The sequence below is a fragment of the Bos mutus genome, chromosome 19 (genome assembly GCF_027580195.1).
Source record: "Bos mutus isolate GX-2022 chromosome 19, NWIPB_WYAK_1.1, whole genome shotgun sequence".
Taxonomy (NCBI): domain Eukaryota; kingdom Metazoa; phylum Chordata; class Mammalia; order Artiodactyla; family Bovidae; genus Bos; species Bos mutus.
Window position 1 is genome coordinate 52,522,417 of NC_091635.1, and position 20,602 is coordinate 52,543,018.

Here is a 20,602-nt window from a genome sequence, read left to right on the forward strand (position 1 = left end):
GAGGCCAAAGGTTGGCGTGGAATGTGAGGGGTCCCCAGAAAGGTTGGAGGAAAGGAGAAAGGATACGGAAGGGCTGAGACCAGAGACAAGGGGCTCTTGTGTGAAAATGACTGGAAGGGACCTTATAACTCTTTAAGACTTAAGGAACTGCTCAACTAGAGGTGGTAGGATGAGATGAAATGATAGTCACCTTATTCATATTCATTTCAGTTCAGTTCAGTCGCTCAGTCTTTGCGACCCCATGAATTACAGCATGCCAGGCCTCCCTGTCCATCACCAACTCCCAGAGTTCACTCAGACTCACGTCCATCGAGTCAGTGATGCCATCCAGCCATCTCATCCTCTGTCGTCCCCTTTTGCTCCTGCCCCCAATCATGTTACTGTGATGCAATGAAAAAATGTGGTTGATTCAGAAAACCACGGACTGCATGTTCACAGAGCACTGTGCTTTCTGGCATGCTGGAAGACCTGGGGCAGAAACGTCTTTACAACAGGAAGTTAAGTGACAGTTACACAGCATCGTAGGTAAGGTGTGTTCTTTGAGGAGAAGCTGGGACTAACTCTTGCCACAAGTAAATGGTTTGGCTTCCTGTGAGATGTGGAAGCCAGGAAGATCAGTCATTCACGACCAAAGTTTGAGATGGTGTATGTAATGCTTTCTTAGAGAAATGAACTTGACTGGAGCTCAGGCCGCCTGATGCAGACACTGTGGTTTTCCAGAAAGAACCGGGCTTGATCAAGTGCCACAGGTACCTAGTAGCACCTGTGGTTCCCTTGAGGAGCTTTGTGACAGGTGCTCCAGCCAGCTGTGTGAGAATGGGGACATAACCACACCCTTTCCCTTTAGAGCAGGAAGTGAGACCATGGGTTAAAATGCCTTATTCGTGGAGAAGACGTTCATAAACCACCGTGGGTGCCTTTGTTACTATGCAGGATTAGACTAGTTCTCTGTGTTTTCTCCTCCTCCTCGCCCCCACCTCTCTTTCAAGACAAAAGAAACCTGGCCTCTCAAGCAGGCGGACTTCAGCAGGCAGAGGCCGTCCACGCGACCGGTGGCAGGAAGCGTGCGCTCGGCCTGCAGAGGGGCGCGGCGACCCTGCCTGGGTGCGGAGCTCGGGATGCGGTGGCTGGGGCGACGGCAGGCTGGAGTAGGAGTCGGAAGCGGCCGCCTGCGATTGGGTGCCAGGAAGCCGTATGCTAATGAGGCGTACTGCGGCTTTGAAGTGTTTCTGGGCTATTTCCGAGCGAATATGGTATTTTGAAGTTTGCCGTTTTACCAAGTTTCAGGATGTAATATGGAAAATGTTTGTGAGGCGGCGAGGGGAGCGACACAAGTGTGGCCGTCAGTAGAAAGTGAGCGGCTCCCGCAGACCCAGCAGCGGCTGGCCGGTAGAAGTTAAGACTATACTTTCAGGGATCATTTCTATAGTTCGTTACTAGAGAAGTTTCTCTGATCGTGTAGAGCACCCGAAACCACGAGGAAGAGACGCAGCGTTTTCTCCTGAGCGTGAAGTTGGCGTTTGGTGCTGCTTGATGCAGCTGCCATCGGCCGTTGATGATCGTTCTTCTCTCCCGTCTGGGAGAGTTAGAGGGAGAAAACGCCGTCTGAGTGGTTTCGTTCCTATTATGTTCTGAAAAGTGAGACTTCGTTGGCTTTGGCAATCTTGTTATCTGTATGAGATTTCTTTTAGGTTCTGTTACGCGGTGTTGTGTTTGGAGTAGGCTTGGCTTGGCTTCCTCCTGTTTCAGGAAGTGGAACACATGGCAAGCGTTTGCGGAGCACTGTAAGGGGTTTTCAGTGGTTGTCTTATTTGTAAAAATGAACGGTTAGAGTTACTTTAACGCTGTGGACTGTAGCTTTAGCATCTAGTCATTCCAGTGAATGTTCAGGTCTGATTTCTTTTAGGGACTGAGCGGCTGGATCTCCTTGCAGTACAAAGGGACTTTTTCAACACCATAGTTCAGGTCTTCGGCACGCAGCGTTTTTTAGTAGTCGAATTCTCACATCTATATGTGACTACTGGCAAAACTCTTTCTTTGACTGGAGTGGACTGTTTAGGGTTAGTTATGGTTTTTCCTTCAAGGAGTGAAGGTGTCTTTTACTTTCATAGCTGCAGTCACCATTTGCACTGTTTTTGGAGCCCAAGAAAACAGTTCATCATTGTTTTCCCATCTATTTGCTGTGAAGTGATGGAACCAGATGCCATGATCTTAGATTTCTGAATGTTGAGTTTTAAGCCAACTTTTCCACTCTCCTCTTTCACTTCATCAAGAGCCTCTTTAGTTCCTCTTTGCTTTTTGCCATAAGGGTGGTGTTATCTGCCTATCTGAGATTGTTGATATTTCTCCTGGCAATCTTGATTCTAGCTTGAACTTCATTCAGCCCACCGTTTCGCATGATGTACTCCGCATGTAAGTTAAATAAGCAGGGTGACAATATACACCCTTCACATACTCTTTTCCCAATTTTGAACCAATTTGTTGTTCCATGTTTGGTTCTAACTTGCTTCTTGACCTGCATACAGATTTCTTGGGACACAGGTCAGGTGGTCTGGTATTCCCATCTCTTCAAGAATTTTCCAGTTTGTTGTGATCCTTAGCGTAGTCAATGAAGCAGATGTAGATGTTTTTCTCGAATTCTCTTGCTTATTCTATGATCCAACAGATGTTGGCAATTTGATCTCTGGTTCTTCTGCTTTTTCTAAATCCAACTTGAACATCTGGAAGCTCTCAGTTCCTGTACTGTTGAAGCATAGCTTGGATAATTTTGAGCATTACTTTGCTAGAGTGTGAGAGGAGTACAATTGTGCAGTAGTTTGAACGTTCTTTGGCATTGCCTTTCTTTGGGATTGGAGTGAAAACTGACCTTTTTCAGTTCTGTGGCCATGGCTGAGTTTTCCAAATTTGCTGTCATATTGAATGCAGAAATTTAAGAGCATCATCTTCTAGGATTTGAAATAGCTCAACTGGAATCCCATCACCTCCACTAGCTTTGCTCGTAGTGATGCTTCCTAAGGCCCACTTGACTTTGCACTCCAGGATGTCTGGCTCTAGATGAGTGATCACACCATCGTGGTTGTCTGTGTCACGAAGATCTTTTTTGTATAGTTCTTCTGTGTATTCTTGCCATCTCTTCTTAGTATCTTCTGCTTCTGTTAGGTCCATACCATTTCTGTCCTTTATCGAGCCCATCTTTGCATGAAATGTTCCCTTGGTATCTCTAATTTTCTTGAAGAGATCTCTAGTCTTTCCCATTCTTTTGTTTTCCTCTGTTTCTTTGCCTTGATCGCTGAGGAAGGCTTTCTTATCTCCCCTTGCTATTCTTTGGAACTCTGCATTCAGATGGATATATCTTTCCCTTTCTCCTTTGCCTTTAGCTTCTCTTCTTTTCTCAGCCTCTGCAGACAACGTTTTTGCCCTTTTGCATTTCTTTTTCTTGGGGATGGTCTTGATCACTGCCTCCTGTACACTGTCATGAACCTCCATCCGTAGTTCTTCAGGCACTCTATCAGATTCTAATGCCTTGAATCTATTTGTCACTTCCACCCTATTACCGTGATTTAGATCATACCTGAATGGTCTAGTAGTTTCTTCAGTTTAAATTTGAATTTGGCAATAAGGAGTTCATGATCTTAAGCGCTCTCTTAAGGTTACTATTTTCAGTCTTACGTGCTAGTGTAGCAGCGGGGTCGTTCATCATGAAACTCGTTTTTTGTTTTTTTAAACATATATGTGTCATGTATATATTTAATATATGTGTATGTGTGTGAAGTCGCTTCAGTGTTGTTTGACTGTGACCCTGTGGGTTGTAACCGGCCAGGTTTCTCTGTCCATGGGGTTTTCCAGGCAAGAACGTTGGAGTGGGTTACCATGCTCTCTTCCAGGGGATTTTCCCGAGCCAGGGATCAACCACATCTCTTACATCTCCTTCATAGGCAGGCGGGTTTGTTCCCACTATCGCTGTTCATTAATGTTAAACCCCTTTTATTCTCTGTTACTATTCCTCATCCTCTGGGGTCTGGAAGGATTTTCATGGCTGTACTTAAAAAAACTTGTATCTGTACCTTTTCAAGAGATTGTTGAACCTTGAAAATTAATCCTTTAATCCTATTTATCGCATATTCCTTTTCTCACATTTTCATTTATTTCATCAAGGATATTTGCTTGATTGTATTTGCTTCTTCAAAGTTTTTGATTACTTTTATTTTACATAAATTTCCATTTCCTCTATTTTTAGGGTTATTTTGAAGATTAAATGGTGTGATCCATGTACATGGCCTGGAAGCACTGTAGAAGTAGTACTTAGAAATACTATTACAGTACTATAGAAATAGTAGTTTCCTAATGAACGAGGGAAACCACATTTAAGTAATTTTTTTTATTTTGTTAGGAGTTGAGGTACATAATCTTTCTTACTTACCTGACAGATTTTTTGTTCTTTTTACTCATGTCCGACTCTTTGGACCTTAATGGCCAGCAGCCTACCTCGGCTTCTCTGTCTTCTGCTCTCTCCCGGAGTTTGCTCAAATTCATGTCCATTGAGTCAGTGATACTCTCTGACCATCTCATCTTCTGCCTCCCTCTTCTCCTTTTGCTTACAAAATTTACCAGCATCAAGGTCTTTTCCAATGAGTCGACTCTTCCCATTACGTGGCCAGAGAATAGAATAGAAACTTCAGCTTCATCATCAGTCCTTCCAATGAATATTTAAGGTTGATTTCCTTTAGGATTGACTGGTTTGGTCTCCTTGCAGTCCCAGGGATTCTCAAGAGTTATCTCCAACACCACAGATTGAAAGCCTTTATTCCTCGGGCCTCAGCCTTCTTTATGGTCTAACTCTCCCATCCGTACATGACTGCTGGAAAAATCATAGCTTTGACTCGGACAGTATGAAAAGGAGGCCAGGTAGCCAGTGCTTAAAAGGCCCAAACTCCTTGGTGCTCTGGGATAAACCCTGTGCCTTTCTTCACCACAGCCTGTGTCAGTAGATTGGCTTTACTGCATGTGGACCCAAGTTTGGTTTGGTACCAACAGTTTGAAAATCATTTATATGGTATTTCTGAAATAAGAAGAATGTTGGAAAATGCTGCCATCCATAAAAAGTGTGTGGCTGCCATGGATCCAACGGAGGTTGCCAGGTTAAAGTCAAGACTGGTTTTAGGAGTTATTATTTCTATAATCTGCTGTTACTAGAGACGTTTCTGTGTGGAGTCCTCGAAATCTGAAATCCACAAGGAGGTACGTTCTCTTGAGTGTCAGCTCAGCTGTTGGTGCTGCTAATTGCCATTTGCCGCTGATGACTGTGCATTTCCTCGGGAGGAGTATGAGGCAGGGGACTCTTCTGAGTGGTTCACCCCCTGTTACTGTCCCAGAAGGTAGATGGATATTTGCCATTAGGAGCTGTTTTCTGTATTTTTTTTTTCACATGTTCAAATTATACAATACTTTTTAACCTATGTAATAGATGTTGTGTTTTCTTCCCCTACCTAACTTTTGTGTAAGCTGTGGTTTTTCTTTCTTTTGACCACACCATGCGGCCTATGGGATCTTAGTTCCCTGACCAGGGATGGAACCCACACTGCCTGCAGTGAAAGCATGGAGTCTTAACCACTGGACCACCAGGGACGTCCTAAACTGTGATTTTTTCCTTGAAATGAAGGAAAATTTGTCGGATGCAGTTTGGTGTTTTAGTTTCCTGATTGAATTTATGGGTATTATGATTTGAGGGTTTATTTTCATGCTTGGGTGGGCCGACCAAGGGTATTGAAACAGTTACTTTCCCCTTCTCTACTGTCCTATTAGCCAGGTCACTCCTTCCTGACACATGTAGGCAGACCCCTTCCTGTCCTTTACGGTGATTTATTTCTCCATATCTCAGTTCAAGGTAAGGAAATAAGACATGTGTGTGAATGCTAAGTCACTTCAGTCCTGTCTGACCCTTCGTGACACTATGGACCATAGCCTGCCAGGCTCCTCTGTCCTTGGGATTCTCTAGGCAAGAACACTGGAGTCGGTTGCAGTTTTCTCCTCCGGGGGGATCATCCAACCCAGGGATCGAACCCCTCGTGTCTGATGTCTCCTGCATTGGCAGGCAGGTTCTCGGCCACTAGTGCCACCTGGGAAGCCCACAGGACTTTAGCCCAGAAGAGGAATGACGGAAGGCAGAATTTGGCAAAAGGTGGTGGACAGAAAACTAAAGGTGGTGGGCACTGTTGAAAGAGTGACATCAGCTGTACATTTGAAGGTCACTCTAAAGGCTATATGGCGGGACTTCCCTGGTGGACCAGTGGTTAAGAACCCACCTGCCAATGTAGGGGACACAGATTCCACCCTTGCTCTGGGAAGGCTCCACATGCCACAGAGCAATTAAGTCTGTGTGCTCTGCAGCCTGTGTTCTTCATCGGGAGAAGGAGAAGCCTGCACACTGCAACGAAGAATAGCCCCTGCTCGTTGCAACTACAGAAAGCCCCCGTGCTGCAATGAAGACCTGCACAGTCAAAAATGAAATGAATAAATAAATTAATTAATAAAAATAAATAAAAGCTATGTTGTGATTATACTTCTGGGGAGGGGTGGGGTGCCCAATGTGGGGACCACTGAAACACACTGCATGCATCTCCCTGGCAGATGATGGTAGGGATGATAGAGAAAGACGAGATCTGAAAGAGATGTTAAGTGGCAGGGTTGACAGGACTTGGGGGTTGGTTTGTTGATGAAACTTCAATTCAATGTCAAGAAGAAACAAAAATTTTATTTTAACCAGTCTGAAGGTTATAACTTGAGAAGCAGATTCTCAGAAAGCAATTAGAAGGTAAAGACACAATTACATACCTACTTCAAAGAATTGTACATCAAAATGACATACTGAGGGCTTCTCTGGTGGTACAGTGTACAGCGTTGGCAGGAGACATAGGTTCCATCCCTGGTCCAGGAAGATTCCTCATGCCAAGGGCAACTAAATCCTGTGTGCCACAACCAGTGAACTGCGCCACTCCCACCCCACGCCGCAGAGTCCACGCTCTGAAACAAGAGAAAATGAAGAGTAGACCCCACTCACTACATCTCAAAACCCTGAGCACAGCAACGAATAACCTGGGCAACCAAAAATAAATAAATTTTAAAATGATTTTTAAAAAGTAAATATTAATATTTTACATAAAGTTCACCGAAGAACAGGTAGTCCACCGGAACTGGAACAGGTACAAAGTAAGCAGTAAGTGACCAGCCTCTGCTATAGAGTAGAGCAAGAATACAATTCTTTTAAGAAGTCTCATTGCAAGTGTTAGAAGGAAAAAACATGGTTTTTTGCAACCTCCACAGAGCAACTAAGCCCAAGTGCTCTAGAGCCCGAGCTCTGCCTCAAGAAAGAGAAACCTAAAAACCTAAACACCGCAGCGAAGAGTAGCCCTGCTTGTTGATGTTGTTTTCTCCACTTAAATGCAACCTCCAAAGAGAGGCCTTCCCTGAGCACCCAAATCTGAAGTGGCCGTCAAATCCCTCTCTGGACTCTTATCATCCTCTGCATGCCTCATCGTCTCATCCTCTGGGTAATTGTTGCCATCTCTCTCCCCTAGCAGGGTGTAAGCTTTTTGTGAGAGTAGGGACCTCTGTTTGCCCAGTACCTAGAGTAATCTTTAGCACATAGAAAGCCAAACCAGGATGATGGTTAAGGTGACACCTACCAGCTCTGCTATTGACAGACCTCAGGCCAGTAACCTGAGGCCTTTCTGTGCCTTAGTCCCCCATCCATAAAAATGGGACGATTATACTTGTGTTGGTCTCATAGTTAAAGCAGTTAAAATGATGAATGGTGCTGGCAAACTCACAATAAATAGTAGCTAGTTTTGTCAGAGTTGGCACTCAGGTATTTGTCAGGAGAAGAAATGATGTCAAAGACAGCAGTCAGCTTTATTTTAAAAAATCAGAAAGTGTGAACAGATAGTGCAATCCTGTGGCCAAAACCCCAAAGGTTCTGTTTTCCAGAGCTGGTTGTCAGCCACCCAGTCCCTGTCTCTGCCTTAGTCATGGTGATCTCTTATGAGAGTTTTAAAGTCTGACTTCTTGAATAGGCTTGAATGCAGCCGCTCGTGAGTTTGAGTGAACTCCTGGAGTTGGTGATGGACAGGGAGGCCTGGCGTGCTGCGATTCATGGGGTCTCAGAGTTGGACACGACTGAGCAACTGAACTAAACTGAACTGACTGAAGGTTGAGTAATCAGTGGAATCAGCTAGGTTCTCAGGAGCAAAGACCCTCCCTTTCCTTTTCAGGGGCAGGGCGGCTTTAGTCCATCTGTGCAGCAAGCGCCTCCTGGGCTTTAAAGACTGGGGTTGTGATTGGCTGTCACTCTGTATTATGTAAATTAAGTTTGATTTTTTAAAAAATGTTAAATTACATTTTCAGTGAAAATGTTCAAATGAGTTGATAAGTGACAGCATTTGAAAGCTGTATTGCAAGAGCTCTTTCTGCTTTTTTTCCCAGCAGAAGAAAAAATGGCGAAGTAGTGGGGAAACTGTGTTGCCCTCAGTGAAAAGTTCACAGCTAGCACAGACCTGGCAGCGGCCGGGGGCTGGAGGTTAAGACTATACTTTCAGGGATCATTTCTATAGTTTGTTACTAGAGAAGTTTCTCTGAATGTGTAGAGCACCCGAAACCATGAGGAGGAGATGCAGTGTCCTCTCCTGAGTGTGAAGCTGGTCCTTGGTGTTGCTTCTGCAGCTGCCACTGGCCATTGATGATCGTTCTTCTCTTCCTTTGGGAGAGTAAGAGGGAGAGGACACCGTCTGAGTGGTTTCACTTACAATTGATCTTTCCCATAAGAAAAGGAATCATTTTATGTTTCTTCTTTAACTCACCTGTGTTTTAGCTATGTTTTAAAAACGTGTACCTCATCAGGCTTAATTTACATAATGTAGAGTGACAGCCAGTCACAACCCAAGTCTTTATAAGCCCAGAAGGCATTTGCTGCATAGATTGACTAATGCGGGCCCCACCCCTGAAAGCTGTAAAGGAAACAGATGTGAATACCTGACCAAATGACATGCCTTTTGAGAAATCTATATTCAGGTCAGGAAGCAACGGTTAGAACTGGACTGACTGTTAGAACAACGGACTGGTTCCAGATAGGAAAAGGAGTACGTCAAGGCTGTATATTGTCACCTTGATTATTTAACTTATATGTGGAGTACATCATGAGAAACGCTGGGCTGGAAGAAGCACAAGCTGGAATCAAGATTGCCGGGAGATATGTCAATAACCTCAGATATGCAGATGCCTCTTGAAGAAAGAGGAGAGTGAAAAAGTTGGCTTCAAGCTCAACATTCAGAAAACGAAGTTCATGGCATCTGGTCCCATCACTTCATGGGAAATAGATGGGGAAACAGTGTCAGACTTTATTTTCTTGGGCTCCAAAATCACTGTGGATGCTGACTGACACTTACTCCTTGGAAGGAAAGTTATGACCAACCTAGATAGCATATTCAAAAGCAGAGACATTACTTTGCCAGCAAAGGTCCATCTAGTCAAGGCTATGGTTTTCCCAGTGGTCATGTATGGATGTGAAAGTTGGACTGTGAAGAAGGCTGAGCGCCAAAGAATTGATGCTTTTGAACTGTGGTGTTGGAGAAGACTCTTGAGAGTCCCTTGGACTGCAAGGAGATCCAACCAGTCCATTCTGAAGGAGATCAGCCCTGGGATTTCTCTGGAAGGAATGATGCTAAAGCTGAAACACAGTACTTTGGCCACCTCATGCGAAGAGTTGACTCATTGGAAAAGACTGTGATGCTGGGAGGGATTGGGGGCAGGAGGAGAAGGGGACGACAGAGGATGAGATGGCTGGATGGCATCACTGACTTGATGGACATGAGTCTGGGTGAACTCCGGGAGTTGGTGATGGACAGGGAGGCCTGGCATGCTGTGGTTCATGGGGTCGAAAAGAGTCAGACACTACTGAGTGACTGAACTGACTGACCTTATTGCCAGTGGCCTTTGCACAGTGCTGGAGGGTTTCTCTTTTATAGCTCTGTGTGTGCTGAGTCATTCCAGTCATATTTGTCTGTGTGTCATGTGAGCTGTCTCTAACCTGACAAGTTTATCATGGGTTCCCTAGGCAAATGCACTGAAATGGGTTGCCATCTTCTTTCCAGGGTATTTTTCTCCAGCCAGGGATTGAACCCGCGTCTCTTTTTGCTCTTTACCACTATCGCCATTATTAGTCAGTGTTAAACCTCTTTTACTCTCATTGCTATTAAATGTCTGTAGTTCTTCCATGAGTTTCTCTTTATGGATCTATAGTGGCCAAGCTTTCATTGTAAGCCTAAATTAGTTCTCGGTCCTCTTGAAATATTGGGAGGCGGTGAGAGGAGCAGTTTATGCTCTGGAATATGCCTCCTGTTGTTTTCTGTTCTGTGAAGTCGCTCAGTCGTGTCCGACTCTTTGCGACCCCATGGACTGTAGCCCACCAGGCTTGTCTGTCCATGGGATTCTCCAGGCAAGAATACTGGAGTGGGGTACCATTTCCTTCTCCAGGGATCTTCCCGACCCAGGGGATCGAACCTGGGTCCCCCATTGCAGGCAGGCGCTTTAACCTCTGAGCCACCAGGAAGCCCCAGGAATATGCCTTGGTCTGTCATTTACTAGTTGTGGGTTCCTGGGAAGTTCCTTGACCCCAATCTGTCTCTCTGTGTAAATGAATACAAATAGCATTAACACATAGAGCTGTCATTAACGGTGAAATTAGATAAAGCAAGGACAATAGGTGAGCACTCCTTTCCCCCTTTGTGAGAATGCCCCTCCTTTAAATGAGAAATCCCTCTTTCTCCAGTCTTTGCTGTAGCAGCACCACCCATTGAATTGCCAACATGTCAATCTTTGAAATCTCTTTCCCTGACACCCCACCCCTCCTCCTGCAGCAAGCCCACCAGTGAGTCCCATCCTACTAACTGAATTTCCAGAGCAGCCCACGTTTCTCCTCCTTCCTTGCAAGCTACCATGATCTCTCCTTCAGACACCTTGCTTGCAGTGGCCTCGGAACTGGTCTTCACAGCTTCCAGCCTCTCAATGGCTTCCCTCACACTTAAAATCCAGCCTCCCCGGGAGTTGGACTTGCCTAGAAAATCCTCAGACATTAGCCTGCCTGCTCTTTCTCCTACCCTGTGTTCTCTAGCTGTCTTCCAGTTACTGGAACACACAACCTTGTTCCTTTCTTTGGGTCATTGTATTCATTGTTTTCCCCACTTAAATGCAACCTCCAAAGAGAGGCCTTCCCTGAGCACCCAAATCTGAAGTGGCCGTCAAATCCCTCTCTGGACTCTTATCATCCTCTGCATGCCTCATCATCTCATCCTCTTGGGTAATTGTTGTCATCTCTCTCCCCTAGCAGGGTGTAAGCTTTTTGTGAGAGTAGGGACCTCTGTTTGCCCAGTACCTAGAGTAATCTTTAGCACATAGAAAGCCAAACCAGGATGATGGTTAAGGTGACACCTACCAGCTCTGCTATTGACAGACCTCAGGCCAGTTACCCGAGGCCTTTCTGTGCCTTAGTCCCCCATCCATAAAAATGGGACGGTTATACTCGTATTGGTCTCATAGTTAAAGCAGTTAAAATGATGAATGGTGCTGGCAAACTCACAATAAATAGTAGCTAGTTTTGTCAGAGTTGGCACTCAGGTATTTGTCAGGAGAAGAAATGATGTCAAAGACAGCAGTCAGCTTTATTTTAAAAAATCAGAAAGTGTGAACAGGTAGTGCAATCCTGTGGCCAAAACCCCAAAGGTTCTGTTTTCCAGAGCTGGTTGTCAGCCACCCAGTCCTCGTCTCTGCCTCAGTCATGGTGACCTCTTACGAGAGTTTGAAAGTCTGACTTGGACAGGCTTGAATGCAGCGGCTGAGATTGAGTAATCAGTGGAATCAGCTAGGTTCTCAGGAGCAAAGGCAGAGACCTGCCCTTTCCTGTACAGCTTTCAGGGGCGGGGGGGCTTTAGTCCATCTGTGCAGCAAATGCATCCTGGGCTTTAAAGACTGGGGTTGTGAGTGGCTATCACTCTGTATTATGTAAATTAAGTTTGATTTTTTTAAAAACGTTAAATTACATTTTCAGTGAAAATGTTCAAATGAGTTAATAAGTGACAGCATTTGAAAGCTGTATTGCAAGAGCTCTTTCTGCTTTTTTTCCCAGCAGAAGAAAAAATGGCGAAGTGGTGGGGAAACTGTGTTGCCCTCAGTGAAAAGTTCACAGCTAGCACAGACCTGGCAGCGGCCGGGGGCTGGAGGTTAAGACTATACTTTCAGGGATCATTTCTATAGTTTGTTACTAGAGAAGTTTCTCTGAATGTAGAGCACCCAAAACCATGAGGAGGAGATGCAGTGTCCTCTCCTGAGCGTGAAGCTGGTCCTTGGTCTTGTTTCTGCAGCTGCTGACACCGTCTGAGTGGTTTTGTTTATAACTGTTTTATATTAGATGTTGCCTTTTTTTTGGTTTTATTTGTTGTCTTCAGAGTTATTAATCTGAATGTGTTTATTTTCACTGAGAGAAATCTTGTGAGTGGTTTCCTTCAGTTGCTCAGTTGTATCTGACTCTGCAATCACATGGATTGCAGCACACTGGGTTTCCCAATCCATCATCAACTCCCACAGCTTGCTCAAACTCAAGTCCATTGAGTTAGGGATGCCATCCAACCATCTCATTCTGTTGTCCCCTTTTTCTCCTCCTTCAATCTTCCCCAGCATCTGAGTTTTTTCCAGTGAGTCAGTTCTCTGCATCAGGTTGGAGTTTCAGTTTCAGCATCAGTTCTTCCAATGAATATTCAGCAGGACTGATTTCCTTTAGAATGGACTGGTTGGATCTCCTTGCAGTCTAAGGGACTCTGAAGAGTTTTCTCCACCACCACAATTCAAAAGCATCAATTCTTTGGAACTCAGCTTTCTTTTTAAAGTTCAACTCTCACATCCATACATGACTAGCTTTGACTAGATGGGCCTTTGTTGGCAAAGCAGTGTCTCTGCTTTACTAATATGCTGTCCAGATTGGACATAGCTTTTCTTCCAAGGAGCAAGTGTCTTTTCATTTCATGGCTGCAGTCACCATCTGCAGTAATTTAGGAGGGCCCCCCCCAAAAAAAAAATCTCTTACTATTTCCATTGTTTCCCCATATGTGGTTTCCATACATATGTTCTTTATGTGGTTAAGTAGATTTTTCTGCTAGTATCTTGTTTTTTGGTTTTCATTTCATGTATTTCTGGAGGTGAAGTTTGTCTGTCTCTAGCAGCTGAGCCTTTTTTTCTCCCGCCTGTTCTGGTCAATGGGTACTGAAGTATCCTTCATTTGATTTTTTTGAGTGAAGGGTTTTTGTGGTTTACCTTTTCCTGGGTAGATTAGGTTTGAAATATGCTGTAAGGAGGGCTTCTGAGGTAAAGGATAAGCTTGCAATGCAGGTGGGTTTGATCCATAGGTGGGGAAGATCCCCTGGAGGACTTGGCAACCCAGTCCAGGATTCTTGCCTGGGAACTGCCATGGACAGAGGAGCCTGGTGGGCTACAGTCCGTAGGGTTGCAAAGAGTCAGACACGACTGAAGTCACTGAGCATTTCCCACAGGCTGCAGGGAAATACATATGCAGTCTAGGCTTTGATACAAAATTAGCTGACACTCCGATCTTGTTATGAGTAATAGGATAGGAAATTGCTTGGAAAAATGGATTCAAAGTAGCTTTAAACTTAATATTGATATATCCTTAGTTGTTTTAAGATGGTTTCTTTACCCCCTCAGTGTTGATTTTTTCTTTTATTAGGTTAGTTTAACTAAGTGCATTTTAAAATCAGCCTTTTTAATATATAGTATGCTGATATTTTTATTTTCTTCATCTAAATATTTTTCTTTTGAACCTCCCTTTTAAATTATTTCAGGCTAATAGATCATATATTTTTCCTGACATCTATCTTCAAAAGCTACTCTAACTTTTTGCTGGGGCTGTTAATACATTACACTTGTCATTGCACCCTGAGCTAGAGAAATCAGCAAAATCTCTTAATTCTACTGATTATTATATATTGTTCTCTTTAGGTAAAAGCAGGCTTAATTTCCTGTTAGAGGTAGTAATGCCTTTTGAAAACTGCCCTTATTTAAGTGCTTCCATTCAGGGAATTCCCTGGTAGAGATGGTTAGATGGCATCACCGATTCAATGGACATGAGTTTGAGCAAACTCCAGCAGGAGTGGTGAAGGACAGGGAAGCCTGGGGTTGCAAAGAGTCAGACATGACTGAGTGACTGAGCAACAACCACTGGTTAGGACTCCATGTTGCCACTGCCAAGGGTTCAATCCTTGTTGGGGAACTAAGATCCCACAAGTCAAGTGGGATCAAGTCAAGCCAAGACTTATCAAGTCAAGCCAAGACTTTTCAAGTCAAGCCAAGAAAAGAAGAGAGATAAACAGTGAGAAATAAAATATTTCCTGTCATATAAGTAAACAAGGATGTCACAGTAACCAGCAATCGCAGCCCCCACAGATGTGAGCTGTGAGCCCTGAGGAAACTCAGGAAGAACATCTACCATCCGTTGAGCAGCTGTCAGACCGCAGCAACTCCCCATGGTGAGCTCTGAGGAAGCTCAGAACCGAGACTGCTGGCCCCAGTTAGCTGAGTGAGTATCAAAGGAGTGTTTCCGTGAGCCCAGGCTCTTGCCTCATCCATAGACAAGCACTAAATTCCTTCACTTGAAATACCTGGTTTTCTTTAATTAAGAATAATCTTTTGACGTTCAGACTACCTGCCCTTTGTTGCAACACTTCTATAGAACCTGGCTCCTCCCCTCGCCTCCTCAGAGCAGTTCTCTCAGGGTCAGTTGAGATGCTATCTCCCAGGCTGGAAGACCTAAAATTTCCCACCACATAAAACAACTCTCCACTTTTCGGTTGTGAATATTTTTTTAAATCCACAGCAACAGCATATATTCAGCCAATTCAGGTTTCATGCCAGTAAGTTAAGCCAGTTTCCCCTTGCAGTTTCACTTACCCTGGTCCCTGTACTTAAATTTTTAATTATCACTTTTGTCCTATTTTTACTTTTCACTTGAGTTCATGGCTTTAAGAAATCACTTGTCAGGAAATATCTGGAACATGCTTTCTTGAGTGATTTTTTAAAAAAGTATTTTTCTGTTAAAAAAATTGTTTTTGTTTTTGTTTTTTTTTTGGCTGCTGTGCAGCCTGCAAGATCTTAATTACCTGACCAAAGATTGAACCCATGCTCCTTGCAGTGGAAGCATGGACTCCTAACCACTGGACCAACAGGGAAGTCCCTGTTAAAAATGTTTTTATTACAAAAATGGGGACTTCCCTGTTGGTACAGTTGGTCCAGGGACTTCCCTGTTGGTGCAGGGAGCCCAGTTCTATCCCTGGTCAGGGAACTAGATCCCACATGCCACTACTCAGAGTTCAGATATCTCAGCTAAAGATTCCATGTGCTGTGATGAAGACCCACTGTGGGTGCATACTTAGTCATGTCTGACTCTTTTCAGCCCCCTGGACTGTAGCCCACCAGGCTCCTCTGTCCATGGAATTTTCCAGGCAAGAAATACTGGAGTGGGTTGCCATTTCCTCCTCCAGGGGATCCTCCCTACCCAGGGATCAAACCTGAGTGTCTTGTGCCTTCTACATTGGTAGGCAGATTCTTTACCACTGTGCTACCTGGGAAGCTCCTGGTGCAGACAAATAAATAAATATTAAAGAAAAATGTTTTTATTGGGAAGCCCTGATGCAGTGGTAAAGAATCCTCCTGCTAATGTAGGAGACTCAAGAGATGAGGGTTTGATCCCTGGGCTGGGAAGATCCCCTGGAGAAGGAAATGGTAACCCACTCCAGTAGTCTTGCCTGGAGAATCCCATGGACAGAGGAGCCTGGTGAGCTACAGTCCAGGGGGTCACAAAGATTCAGACACAACTGAGCACACATTCCCAGGGCTTTGACAAAGCAGGTTGGTAGCTGGGATGTCCTTCAATCTTTTGTTACAAAAAATAAGCTATTTTAACCAGTGGAATCAAAGATATACAAATATAGTCTAAAATTGCTAATCTGCCTTTATGAAATTGGTATCACACTATAATGTTCTGTAAGTTGCTTTTCTCATTTTTTTGAAATTCATATATTTATTTCAAGAAACAGGAAAAGACAACAAAATCATTCAAAATCACTATCAGAAGAAATTCAGAGCCCTCTCTGATGGTGTTTGTTTCGCCTTGTTTTTGTTTTTGTTTTTTTTTCGCCTTGTTTTGTTTTTAATGCTTAAGAAAGTAGTAGTGGATAAAAAAGTAGTGGGTAAGTTGATACTGTAAGTTTATTCATTTGATTGTTCATTTAACAAACATGATCAAAAGGATTTTATATTGGAGCAAACAATAAAGGAGTGAACAAATAGCAGTTAGTGTGTGTGTGTGTGTGTTTGTGTGTGTGTCTGTGTGTGTCTGAAGGATAGAGTATGTACAAGATATTTTAGGAAGTAAGCACTGAAAGGCAAATTGGACCAGACTCTAGAATGCCATAAATTCCAGGCTAAAGAGCTTCTCCTGAAACGCAGTGGGGCCCCATAATCCTTGCCACTCGTGTCTTCAGCCTGCCTTTTGTCTGTGGAAAACCTGTGTTACCTAGTGTGTGTGTGGGGGGGGAGGGGGTCCAGCTGCTCGCCGCTCAAAAGCCAGTAAATAGGCCAGGTTGGTGGAAAGAAAAATTTATTTTATTTCAGATGCCAGCAACTTGGAGGGTGGTGGACATCTGAGAGCACCTGTATCACTTGCACAAAATAGATTATCATTTGAAAAACTTTATGTATTCATTTTTGGCTGTGCTGGGTTTTTGTTGCTGTGCCTGAGATTTCTCTAGTCGCGGTGGGAAGGGGGCACCTCTCTGGTTGCGGTGTAGAGGCTTCTCGTTGTGTTGACTCTTCTGGTTGCGGAGCGCAGCGCAGTAGTTGTGGTGCAGGGACCTAGTTGCCCTGCAGCATGTGGGGTCTTCCCAAACCAGGGACCCAACTTGTGTCCCCTGCATTGGCAGGCAGATTCTTAACCATTGGACCACCAAAGAAGTCCAACATGGATTATTTTTTAAGCTTAAATCCCATTACTGGTTAAAAAAGTGTTGGAGCCAGTCAGAATGGCTACGATCCAAAAGTCTACAAGCAATAAATGCTGGAGAGGGTGTGGAGAAAAGGGAACCCTCTTACACTGTTGGTGGGAATGCAAACTAGTACAGCCACTATGGAGAACAGTGTGGAGATTCCTTAAAAAACTGGAAATAGAACTGCCTTATGATCCAGCAATCCCACTGCTGGGCATACACACTGAGGAAACCAGAAGGGAAAGAGACACGTGTACCCCAATGTTCATCGCAGCACTGTTTATAATAGCCAGGACATGGAAGCAACCTAGATGTCCATCAGCAGATGAATGGATAAGAAAGCTATGGTACATATACACAATGGAGTATTCCTCAGCCATTAAAAAGAATACATTTGAATCAGTTCTAATGAGGTGGATGAAACTGAAGCCTATTATACAGAGTGAAGTAAGCCAGAAAGAAAAACACCAATACAGTATACTAACGCATATATATGGAATTTAGAAAGATGGTAACAATAACCCTGTATACGAGACAGCAAAAGAGACACTGATGTATAGAACAGTCTTATGGACTCTGTGGGAGAGGGAGAGGGTGGGAAGATCTGGGAGAATGACATTGAAACATGTATACTATCATGTATGAAACCAGTCGCCAGTCCAGGTTCGATGCACGATACTGGATGCTTGGGGCTGGTGCACTGGGACACCCAGAGGGATGGTATGGGGAGGGAGCAGGGAGGAGGGTTCAGGATGGGGAACACGTGTATACCTGTGGCGTATTCATTTCAATATTTGGCAAAACCAATACAATATTGTAAAGTTTAAAAATAAAGTAAATTTTAAAAACCTGAAAAAAAGTGTTGAAATTTTAATTTTTAATATTTATAAAGTAGGTGTTATTTGCTAAACTCTGTTAGATACTTCAAATCCATCATTTTAGCTCATATCCACTCATTGATTGAACCCCCTAATGTTGCCTGCTTGCTTAGATTTTTGCTTTTCCCATTTAATAGTACATTTTGTCTATCTGTATTCTAACTGATAGAGATGTAATTCATTTTAGTTAACTGCAAGATTTTATTATCTGCATTACCATAATTTATTCAACTGTGCCTGTACTGGTAGATATTAAGATTTCTTTTTTGGCTGTTTGTTTTATTAGAAACAATGCTTTGATAAAGTACTTTGTAATAAATTTTTACATAATGGGTTTTTAATACTCAAAGTGGGATTTCTGGGTCAAATTTTTAATAAATATCGCTACGTTGCTTTCCAAAGGCATTGTAACTGTTCACACTTCCAGTTGCATTTAGGAAAGTGTCCCGTGTTCCCACCTCTTCTGCAGCACTGAATATTTTCTCATTTTTCAATTTTTTTTCAAGCTTTAGAGGAAGTTTATTCTTCTTCCCACTGTTTGAACTCAGACATCATGTTGTATTGGTTTATTGAATATTCCAGAGTAGGGTGAAATATCCATCATTTCCAACATTCCTGGCAGAACAGCTTGTGCAAAGGAACGTGATGAACACGAGGGGCTGAGAGACTACAGTCCATATGGTCTCAAAGAGTTGGACACGACTGAAGTGACTTAGCACACATGCACACACATTATGGCTGAAGTGAGGGGGGATTTGGTGCAAAATAAGGCTGGATAGACTAGTGTGGGCCAGACCCTATGGGACTTGGTAAACTGTTTAGAGAAAGGCTATCTTTAGCCCAAGAGGTGGGAAGTAACTCTGAACTAAAAAAAATGCACAACGTGAGAGTTGCGAGTCAAGTTTTATTTGGAGTAATATGAGGACTGCAGCCTGGGAGACAGGATTTCAGATAGCTCAGAGAAACTGATCCATAGAGGTAGCGGGAAAGGTCAGTATATACGTGATTTTGGTAAAGGGAGGGTACATTCAATCAAGCACATTTTTTTTTCTTAGAAAGTTTCTGCTGATCTCGTGAAGCTTCTGCGAGTCACGAGAAAGTGTTGTCACCACGAAGGATTTTAGTGCTTTTCTAACTATGAGGAGATAGAAGAATTGGGCTCATAAAGTGAGCTCCTAGAACATCTGTCTGAGGACCTATCCTGCCAGTTTTCTCCAAGCACAGAGTGCCTCATTTCTGCTCTCCACCTCGAACTCCTTCAGGGTGTGTTAAAGATCAGCAGCACATGATTTAAACCCTGTAGAGGTAGGTAGCAAGCACCCATGGCAAGCGCCAGATTGTAGCTGACACTACCAAAGCTTTAAGCAGGGGAATGACCTACCGTTCTGCTTATTTAAACGTAATTTTTATCTACATAAAAATTCCTTGGTTTGGGGGAAAAAAAATCCCGAACAATATTTCTATTTTGGCCTTTTGATCATAGCATAAAGCGGTCTGCAAATGTAATAGGTTTTGGCTTCAGTTTGTTCCTTTCACTATCCACTTGGTCCTCTCGTGAAAGGCCTCCTTGCTTCGGCCGCCCATTTCAGAAGAGGCGGAAGGCTCAGCCTGCCGCGCAGTCTGTAGTCGTCAGCCTTTTACGTAATCCTGATGCTGCGGGTCTGCGGGGACAAACGGGGAGGGGTTGGAAAGAACTGGCGTGTGATTGGCTGCTTAAAAGCCGTATGTTAATTAAGTAGCAATTAGAACTGGCCTCTGAACCGGTGAGAGTGTTCAAAAAGATTTGTCAGTCTTTGGTAATGCAAGGATTCTTTAGAAAACACATACCACATGCCAGTGTATATTTTCAGAGGAAATGCGCTTTAAAAAAAAAAACAACTCACCATCAGTGCAATATGTGTGCCTTTTGTACACCTCTTGAACACGGGGAGTGTGTGGTTAAGACTATACTTTCAGGGATCATTTCTATAGTTCGTTACTAGAGAAGTTTCTCTGAACGTGTAGAGCACCCGAAACCACGAGGAGGAGATAAAGCGTTCTCTTCTGAGCGTGAAGTCGGCTTTTGGTGTTGCTTCTGCAGCTGCCGTTAGCCGTTGATGATCGTTCTTCTTTTCCTTTTAGGAGATGAAGAGGGAGAGAACGTAATCTGAGTGGTTTTGGGTATTTTTTATGATGGTGTTGTATGAGTAGCTTTTTATTAGTAGTTTTTACTTGGGGTATGTGGTTTTTTATTCTAAGTTATTGTAGGTTATTACTTACGGAGTAGTGTGCTTTCTGTGTTTGTGGTTTAACGCTTATAAGCCGCGATTCAGTTCAGTTGCTTAGTTGTGTCCGACACTTTCCGACTCCGTCGGCCGCAGCCCGCCAGGCCTCCCTGTCCATCACCAGCTCGGACTCCATCCAAACTCCTGTTTATCGGGTCGATGACGTCATCTAACCGTCTCATTCTTTGTCGTCCCCTTTTCTCCCGCCTTTAATCTCACCCAGCGTCGGGGTCCTTTTTCTAGTGAATCGTTGGGGTTTCAGCTTCAGCGTCAATCCTTCCAATGAATATTCCGGACGGATTTTCTTCAGAGTGGACTAGTTGGATCTCCTTGCAGTCCAAGGGGCTCTCAAGAGTCTTTTCCA

The 20,602-nt window shown here is 43.7% G+C and overlaps 1 protein-coding gene, 3 non-coding genes and 1 pseudogene across 4 annotated transcripts in view; all 5 read left to right on the forward strand.

Annotated features, from left to right (window-relative positions):
• The first annotated feature begins 1,398 nt into the window (after positions 1-1,398).
• Positions 1,399-1,614, forward strand: LOC138984047 (small nucleolar RNA U3). Its single transcript, XR_011461405.1, has one exon. It is a non-coding gene; the product is annotated as a small nucleolar RNA U3 (small nucleolar RNA).
• Positions 1,615-8,575: 6,961 nt separating this feature from the next.
• On the forward strand, positions 8,576-8,789 carry LOC138984046 (small nucleolar RNA U3). The gene has a single exon (XR_011461404.1). It is a non-coding gene; the product is annotated as a small nucleolar RNA U3 (small nucleolar RNA).
• Positions 8,790-12,269: 3,480 nt separating this feature from the next.
• On the forward strand, positions 12,270-12,429 carry LOC138984050 (small nucleolar RNA U3; annotated as a pseudogene).
• Positions 12,430-19,914: 7,485 nt separating this feature from the next.
• Positions 19,915-20,129, forward strand: LOC138984048 (small nucleolar RNA U3). The gene has a single exon (XR_011461406.1). It is a non-coding gene; the product is annotated as a small nucleolar RNA U3 (small nucleolar RNA).
• TEX14 (testis expressed 14, intercellular bridge forming factor) overlaps positions 19,930-20,602 on the forward strand; it is a 60,305-nt gene continuing 59,632 nt past the window's right edge. The window contains exon 1 of the mRNA XM_070390599.1: positions 19,930-20,190. Within this exon, the coding sequence (XP_070246700.1) occupies positions 20,157-20,190 (34 nt within the window). The 5' untranslated portion in view covers positions 19,930-20,156. The remainder of the gene's footprint in view (positions 20,191-20,602) is intronic.